Source organism: Rhea americana, unplaced genomic scaffold (assembly GCF_003343005.1).
Source record: "Rhea americana isolate MKP2758 unplaced genomic scaffold, rheAme1 scaffold_46, whole genome shotgun sequence".
Lineage (NCBI taxonomy): Eukaryota > Metazoa > Chordata > Aves > Rheiformes > Rheidae > Rhea > Rhea americana.
The window spans coordinates 2,659,887-2,669,470 of record NW_028186601.1 but is presented as its reverse complement, the minus strand read 5'-3'; the positions used below and the strand labels follow the sequence as shown (position 1 = coordinate 2,669,470).

At 40.2% G+C, this 9,584-nt stretch overlaps 1 protein-coding gene across 1 annotated transcript in view; it reads right to left on the bottom strand.

The window, feature by feature from the left end:
• LOC146589399 (opsin-5-like) overlaps positions 1 to 3,688 on the bottom strand; it is a 19,606-nt gene extending 15,918 nt beyond the window's left edge. The window contains exons 1-2 of the mRNA XM_085316238.1: positions 3,601 to 3,688; positions 1,699 to 1,861 (exon numbers count right to left, since the gene is read on the bottom strand). Coding sequence (XP_085172364.1) covers positions 1,699 to 1,861; positions 3,601 to 3,688 — 251 coding nt within the window. The remainder of the gene's footprint in view (positions 1 to 1,698; positions 1,862 to 3,600) is intronic.
• Between the last annotated feature and the right edge of the window lie 5,896 nt (positions 3,689 to 9,584).

Below are 9,584 nucleotides of genomic sequence, written 5' to 3'. Positions count from 1 at the left end.
GGAGCACTGGACCACGTTGTCCAGAGAGGCTGTGGAGTCTCCTTCTCTGGAGATCTTCAAGGCCTGCCTGGATGCAACCCTGTCTAACATGCTGTAGGTGACCCTGCTGAGCAGGGGGGGGTGGACTAGATGATCTCCAGAGGTCCCTTCCAACCTTACTGACTCTATGATTCTATGATATAAAAGTTAGGACAGCTCACAGTCTCGTTTCTCACTCTCCCAGCCTCAGGGCTTTGAAGCGATCAGCATAACTCAGAAAGTCTGTAGCATTTCCCGTTAGCCAAGGGTTCCCCATCTACGATGTAGCTCTGTCTCAGACACTCATGCAGCAAGAGCTGACTTGCTGCAATTTATAGCCCAGTATATTAGTATAATTTAAAATGATTGCCATGTTTTGGGCTGGAAGCYGTGACGGTTTAGTTGCTACTAACCAACCAACATAGATGGCAGCTAGACCAGAAACCTTTGAGAGGGACAGTGGGAACATTTGGCAGATGCTCCCTGGGCTCAGCCACCCCTGCTCAATCACTAGAAGTCTAAGTCCCTGTGGACAATACCGCAAATAACACCACTTCTGTGACAAATTCATTTCCATTCAGACTGCAAGGCCATTTCTCTCATTTTTTTTCTCTTCAATTTATTTCACATCAATATTTGGTTTCTATGTCTCAGTCACCAACATACTTACTGTCAAAGTGGTTCTTTCAGATTTCTCTTTTCCCCATCATACTACACATTAACTACTTAAAGCTTCTGATTCCACTGTTATTTTCAACCAATTCTCTCCTAAGAAAATCTAATTTTAGTAACTAAAGATTTCAGTTTTTCTGAACAACTTCAATGCTTTCTCCATCTAACCAGTAACATTTTACATTTCTCATAGTCTTTAGAATTTTACATAATTTTTTAGGTTTCTCAGTAAAGTGTGTTGGGAAGCCAAATCAGCACTGCATATATACATCCATACAGTTGTAGATCCATACAGTTCGGCAAGAACTGGAGTAGATCAAAATATTACAAATACCATAATTTAACTCTGAAGAATGACCAACAGATCTGACCTTCCCACACCCTTCCTATCTAGTTCCCTTCTCCCAAAGACTTTCATCATGCCTGCATTGCACAAATACTATCTGAGGTCTAGCAATGAACCTCCCAAACTTTAAAAGAAGATCACAAAAACTAGGTGTTACACAATGTTATCAGATTAGACTCCTGTGGATAAAGAGGGGAGAGGTGGAGAAGGAATAAGAAAATTCTAAACACAGGGTGTTGGCTTAAACATTGAATAGAACTTTAGTGTCTGGTTTATCATCACTATTGGTGTTTTTAGGGGTCATAAGCAAATTCAGTTTTATTTTTATGCTGAAAAATTTAACTTCCCACTTAAAAAAATATGAAGCATTTTACCACTGCTTGAATGATTCTACTGCAAGAGAACAAAGGCAGTTCATAGTGGATGTTTGGAACAAAATCTTCTCACCCCTGCAGAAATGATAGTATCCTCAAATAGCCACAAACGTTAATAAACACCAGCAGTTCAAAAAACTGCTGCTACACAACGTACATCTCTCAATCCCTTTCATTATTTTCTGCCATTCTGACAAGTAGTGCAGCAGAGTCATTCAATCCTCATCACTGACACAGTCCTCCAGTGTCTACAGAAGATGTTAAATAGCATGTGCATAGTGAACAAACCTGTGTGAAAGGCTGGAGGTTACAGCTAGAGGATACAATGTCAGAGTCATACCAAGGTCACTGACGGCAAGGTTTATTATAAAGTATTCTGCTGGTTTCAACAAATTCCTTTTCTTGTAGGAAACACAGAGGAGAATACTGTTCCCACACAAGGAGCATACTCCTGCAGAGAAACATACAAGATGAATAAATAGTTACTTTCAGCCTTCTTCAATTTTATGCACAGAAATAATCATAGAATCATAGAATCAGTAAGGTTGGAAGGGACCTCTGGAGATCATCTAGTCCAACCTCCCCGCTCAGCAGGGTCACCTACAGCATGTTAGACAGGGTTGCATCCAGGCAGGCCTTGAAGATCTCCAGAGAAGGAGACTCCACAGCCTCTCTGGACAACGTGGTCCAGTGCTCCRTCACTCTCACAGCGAAGAAATTCCCCCTCACGGTCAGGCAGAACTTCCTGTGCTTCAATTTCTGCCCATTGCCTCTTGTCCTGTCACACGAGGCAACTGAAAAGAGTTTGTCCGCGTCCCCTTGACACCCTCCCTTCCGGTACCTGTACACATTGATAAGATCCCCCCCTCAGGCTTCTCTTCCCCAGGCTGAAGAGGCCCAGCTCTCACAGCCGTTCCTCATAGGGCAGGTGCTCCAGCCCTCTGATCATCCTTGTAGCCCTACGCTGGACTCCCTCCAGTAGCTCCATGTCTCTCTTGTCCTGGGGAGCCCAGAACTGGACACAGTACTCGAGGTGAGGCCTCACTGAGGCTRAGTAGAGGGGCAGGACCACCTCCCTCCACCTGCTGGCAACACTCTTCCCAATGCACCCCAGGAGACCATTGGCTTTCTTGGCCACGAGGGCACATTGCTGGCTCATGGTCAGCCTGCCATCCACCAGCACTCCCAGGTCCTTCTCTGCAGAGCTGCTCTCCAGAGGGTCAGCCCCCAGCTTGTACTGGTGCCTAGGATTATTTTTCCCTAGGTGCGGGACTCTGCACTTGCCCTTGTTGAACCTCAGGAGGTTCCTCTCYGCCCARCTCTCCAGCCTGGCCAGGTCTCTCTGAATGGCAGCACAGCCCTCWGGTGTGTCAGCSCCTCCTCCCAGCTTGGTATCATCAGCAAACTTGCTGAGGAGGCACTCTGTCCCCTCATCCAGATCACTGATGAAGTGTGCTGCCAACATAGCTAGCTTTTCATAGGATGAACTTTCCTCTTCCTCGTTTGATGTTTTCTTTCTTAAATTTTAGGGTTTTTGAATCTTTTTATCATTCTCTAGGTTTCTTCTTATTTTTTCCAACAAATTATCTACCAAGATCTAATCATTAATAAGATCAAAGTGCCCACATGCCTTCAAAAGCATTTTGTCCATTAAAATAAATGACCTGACAAAATAGACTTTTTCTATAGGAAGCTGGCATGAAGTGCGAGGCTATATCCATCTACCACTGCACACATTTCCCCAGTTTCAAGTGTTCTCCTCTTACTAAACCTTCTTCCTTTGAGGTAGTTTCTCAGAGATGCCTGTTGTAGTTTCAAGGAATAATAACTGGTAGAGCAAGAACGTTGAATTATGCATGAAAGAAGGAAAAATGTAATTAAATAATGCCTCTACCATCTGTAGATAGGGTGATTTTCTCTGAGAGTGCTAGTGTTAGTATAAGATCTGCCAGGGTTCCTTATGCTGAATAAAGTTGTTGTTCCTAACATAAATCACATATTGAAAGTCTTTTAACGATGTCATCCTATGATTTTTCTTCCTTTTTACGAAAATTTAGAAGTTCATCTGTGTCAAGTAAATTTGAATTTCAAGTTGCTTCATTCTTCTGATGTTCTCCAGAATACGAAATGAGTACCACCTCAAATACAGTAAAAATACTATAAAAATACTTATCATGAAATCATACTTACCAAATACTGTATAACATATTCCAACAACAATATCAGCTGCTTCTGTTATTTTGGACTGGAAAGTTGCGTTAACAAAAGATGGGCCCATCTGAAAAACAAAAAACCCCATGATATTAGAAATTCAGCACCTGTGGGCTTTCTACACAATTATGAACTTTGTGGGAAAGGACAGGGAGAATTTCACTTTATTTTCTGAACTAACAACAATTTAATTTACAGATGAAAAACACAGTCCAGAGCTGATGCACAGCTAACCTAATTTCTATTAATTTGAGAGACTCATCTAAAAGTGAAAACACCACAACATTACAAGAGCAACTGGGAATCAAGGACGCCTTAACTTTTGGAAACATAGCTTGACACAGGTTCAGAAAGGCTGAGTTCCAGTATATTATTCATCAGCACTTTACAAGAACCAGAGGAACCAAGGTAGGAAACCTTCACAACAATAGGTACAGAACTGAAAATCTAAACCTAAATAAACAAAAAATTATAAGAGAAATGTAGGGAGAGCATCAAAATAACTAATAGGTAAAAACAAAAATATAAATATATGAGACACTTCTATGTATTCACTTAATTCTAGAATTTATTCATACTACTTGACTCTTAGCTTTGTAAGTAGGGGTGAACCAAATCAATTCATCAATTCCCTCTTTCTTTCTCCCCTCCAAACGCATGCCACCTTTATTTCCCATCCCTGCCCTCTATCTGTCTAAATCTGCCTCAGTGAGTGTATCTGTAAAGGTATGTATAGAAACTTRCATTTCTGGCCCTCCAGCCCTGGCAGTATAGCCTCCTTTAATGTACAGCTCTTGCCACTTCCCTGATTCTTAAGCTGCAACATATTGAACTCATCACATTTCAGGGAGTGGGTTATTAAATTTAAGAAGGTCYATTTCAGGAATCCTATAGGTCAACTTTGAACACAGCTACAGGTATTAATATAAAGTCTTCAGCAAAGAAGAGCAGTTAATGGGATATTATTCAGCCTTCCCCAGTAAAATCCTTTATGTAACAGTTACGCTAATGAAAAAGAGCTTTTCTCAACTGTATTTATGTTGGTCTGGGATACCTATTGGCATAGCTGAGAAAGATAGCAGAATTACCATTTGTTGGTAAGCCGTGCCTGTATTCAAGCACTGCAATGGGGCAGGCTCTGTGACACAGTCCAGACCTTACTGCCTGCATGGATAACAGCAATATTGAAGTGAGGAAAGAAGCTTGAGATAAAATTCTGATATACCTTCTAGAGCCAAACCCAGCTACCTAGATGTTCTCACATACAGGGTTCAATACATCATCCAAGTTAAGCGCAAAGACCTAAGGTGAAGTCATTTTCTAGTGCTCTTGGAAAGAGAGGAAAAGGACTAGTGAAAGCCAATCTTTTTCATTATTTTTTTTTTCTGTCGTAGATACATCCTATCAGTGTACATAAGTACCTGAAGGGAGGGCGTCAAGAGGATAGGGCAAGACTCTCCTCAGTGGTGCCCAGTGACAGTATGAGAGGCAATGATCACCAACTGAAACACAGGAAACTGCCTGAACTTCTTTACTGTGTGAGTGATTGAACACTGGAGCAGGTTGCCCAGAGAGGTTGTGGAGTCTCCTTCCCTAGAGATATTCGAAACCTGCCTGGATGTGATCCTGTGCAACATGCTCTAGGTGACCCTGCTTGAGCAGAGGGGTTGGACCAGATGATCTCCAGAGGTCCCTTCCAACCTCAACCATTCTGTGATTCTGTTATTATCTGGAGCTGTTTTCACAAAATAGCGTAAACTGAAGTTACTACAAAAACATGATGCCAAAATTTCTGCAAAGTCCCTCCAGACATATTTATAAACCTTTGCCTTGGGTAATTGTAAATACATTTTCACTACCAGTTATTTCTCACTTTTTATTTGCATTAAGTTTCTTRTTGCAAAGAAAAAGGTCTTGTCTTTTTCATCATAACTGCAACTAATGACACACTTTTACCCTGTTCCTAGCACAACAGCTAACAGTGAAGCCAGCAGTGTAGTTGTACGCACTTGGCTTGAAGGTAGCATGTGAAATGTCACAGCAAAAGTGCCTGGAAGAATGAGGTCACCTTAGCAACCAATTGAAACTCCCAGTTCACATAGCACTTAAACCCTCCAGGCTTAAGCTAACTGGTGTGGTTCACATTAAATAATATTCTTGTAGCTGCATTTCATTCTTTCAGTTTAATAAGGCAGAGTATCTAAATTCAGCTTGTCCATCTTCCCTACAGCTTYCCCTACACTGCTTATTCTCTCAGAGGTCTCTCAGAGACCTGTATTTCCTCAGCTGCTACAATCCAGGCACTTCCACCAAAACCAAATGGGTCATGCTGTTTGTTCACCAAATGTTCATGCAGGAAGAATTAAACCTTCTGTATATCACTCATACAATTTATGTTTTAATCTTTTTACTAATATTTGTTCCATTCATTAAGCAGAAGCAGTAACAGCATGATTTCACATTAGAAGCCTCAGCTTTAAAATTTTCCTAGTGGCTGCTGCTACAGCATGTGACTGCCCTCAAGAAACAGTAACAAAAACAAAGATAGGATATTCATCTGCTTTTCCTCCAAGGCAAACTGTTCAAAAGGAAAGGCTGAGCTCGTTTCAGATACTAGTGCTATATTTTCTGTCCTATCTGTCCTCTGTCCTATCAAAGGATAAAGGATTTTTCTAAAAGTAAAGACACCCTATCCTAAAAACTGCACTTCCTTTATGGAACAGCAGTCTGGAGAATGAATTCCATGCTGAGGAAGGAAGAGTTTTATTCAAAGTGCATAGCACTGGCTAGAGCCAGGCAGAGGACCATATAAGCCAAAACTTCAGTACTTTAAAACAGTCATTCAGACAAGACAAAAACAGGCTGATATTCCCAATATAGGCAGTGCTCTTCATCCAAGAAGTTCCTTCTTCCAATCCTATTGCTAATWTGGCTTTGATGAGAGCGGCCATCACTTTACTGAGAAGATAAGATGATCTAACTCAGAAATGTCAAGATGATGTTTTTGGCACCACTGCCAGTAAGCCTCTTGTTATCTCATTTAACTTTACTGATTGCTGAATAATCTTATCAAAATGAAGACAAAACTCCTGTTCCAATAATATCACAGTTTTCATCTACTTCTGTAAAGTAAAGTAACTTCATAGTTGACATATTTTATTTAATTCTTTCTGTTATGGAAACCATAGTCCTTATAGTCAGGTCTACTGAGTTCCTCTGCTGACATATCTCCAATGCCAGAACTTGTGTAAAGCCTGGGCATCAGCTGTGCTGTATCAAGAATTGTAGGGTAAGTATTTGAGCTTTCTGTTTGTTATCACAGTAACATTATAAAAGCAGATTTGAGAAGTCAAAATCCAATCCAAGTGAAAGTATTCCCATCCTCTTAAATAAAAACCCACAAACCTCCATTTTGATAATTACCTGGTCAGTTCAGTTCAAACAGTTATTTGTAGCACTTTGCAATCTTCACATTTTTCTAACCACTGCAAACGTTTCTTGCTTTCCTTTCTTTATTATAATTTAACTAAAATCACACCTTATCAGGAACAATAAAGCCATTTTCATCATGAAAGTTCTCAGACTTCTGGGTTTTCTCCAGGCTACTATCTAAGCAGTTCCCACACGCCCTTATATTTTTGAAGATATTTGCAGTAATTTTAGAGTTAAGCATAACTAGTCATTGATTCCAGACATCAGTAGTCAATAGGTCTGAGTGGGTTACATAAAGAAGCTAATTGCAAATTACCGATTGCTTTTTTTTTTTTTTTTTTTTTTTTTTTTTTTGGCTAACATGAACATCAATCCTGTTGCCACTTCAGCATACAAACATAAAGCAAGCTGGCTATTCATGGATACACAGAGGTCCTGTCATCTTTCAGCTTTATGGAGAATTCTCTCAGAAATAAATTTGATTTTTTTCACTCTGGTTACAAAAGCCCGTATTTCTGGAGCACAGGATTGAAAGCATACTTGTCCTCAACATAATGGCACTCCATATTCTGTGAGTAATACTAGCTGGAAGGACTGATTAGAAGTCAAAGAGCATTGTAGCTTGTCTACAGTAGCTTATCCATGAATCTAAAAGGGCTAGTTCTGCAATAAAAATCAAGGATACATTTCAAGGGTTCCATTATTGCAAATCAAAGACATTACCTTGAATAATTCATTTTTCTTAAAATGTTCAACACTAGGTAATATCTCCTACTTGTTCTGCCAACCACATTAAAAGCACCTACRTGAATCAAATACATTAAGATGAGAAAAGCTATAAGAGCAGACTGASAGCCTATGTACTTCTGAAGTATGACAAGACATCCCTACACACCAGTGCAACAGTACTGCTACTTCTACAGCACAACACAGGGAGGGAGRACAGCAGGCAAAAGGGACAATTTTAATGTAGTTCTGTTAAATTTAGTAAGAAAGAATAGAATAAAATAGAGACAAAAAATGTTGTGTACATCAGTATGGTCAGAGTAATTATTTAAGCATTTCTACCCCCAAGAATCAAGACATAAGTCCAAAATCCTCCCACAGACCCCTCTGTACTAAGAAGTTATCTCAGATTCAGGAGATACTCACAAGAGACTGCAGGAGGTCACACAACATGATCAGTCTGATACAAGCTATTGGCCTTCATGGAAATGAAGCAATCATCTGGGCTTGACCTAAGACACAAGGTCTAGCACTATCCTTGGGTAGTTGCTCAGTCAACAGGGGAGGACGAAATTATGCTTTATTTTTGCCATTTATCTAGCCTCACTTTCCAATCACACAAGTTCTCACACCAGCACAGAGAGAGACCAAAATAAGCCGCCTTTAACCTTTCCTTGACAATTTAAATAGAGTGAGCTCTGGAGATTTAGGACAGAGGTTGTTTCTATTCCAAAGAACTGACTTCACTGACCTCACTGGAAGATTAGGCACTCCAGGATCTGCTCTCACTTTCTGCAGTAAATCATTCCAGTTTCCAAAATTTTACATTTGCACCAGCTTTCAGCAGATGCGTGGCTACCAACCCTCRTCTCCAAATTCCCATAATGCTGCCTTATGAGCATATTCTAAGCACTGAAGTTTCTTCAGGAAGAGGAATCTGATCAAAATCCTGCAAATTCAGAAAACAGAAGAATCTACTAGCCTTTGCCAGGTTCATTGATGGATGTAAAGTATAAAAAACCCCCACTCTGTTGTAAATGCAGTGCTGACAATCTGCACACCRTTTCAGAACTGATCATGTTACTGGATATTCCCTACCTGTTTCACACCTCCAATCTTCATAATCACTCAGCAGCTGGTGAACACCATGGAAGCATTTACAGCTGATCAGAGCAGTGGGGAAAAAAGGTGCATAAAGCATGTTGACAGCTTGCTACTCAAATTCTTTCCATGAGCGGGATGCATACAAAGGCTTCAGGTCCACTTTCCTCCAGCCATGAGGTGGATAAGGGCATGTCCAAAAGGACATGGATATTGTGTAACTGTCTTTCCCTTAATGTAGCTCCTCTTTGGTCTCATTATCTCTGCCCCATTATGGCTTTATTGCCTTTCACATGACACCAACAGGAGGGAGCAACTAAGCTTAAATTTGAAGATAAACCAAAGTGCACATTTAGAAACAATAACAATGTACAAAATGCACATTATGCACTCCACTGAATTGCACAGAAGTTGTACYGCAAGACTCAATTTTATTTTCTCATTTTACTGACAAAAATAAYTGCAAAATATCATAATCTCACATGCACATATTGTACCTTTTAAAAATAAATAATCAACAATGCACTTATCTAACCCCATCCTAAACTGCCACATATTTAGTGGGACCATAGTGAATTTTCCTTTCTGAGTTGTGATGAAATGTGACCATGACAGGATAGTTTACTCCAAATTAGAGTGTATAGGAAATACAAGCACAAAAGCTACTGCTCCATAGAGCAAATAAGTGGACTATTTGAGCAATA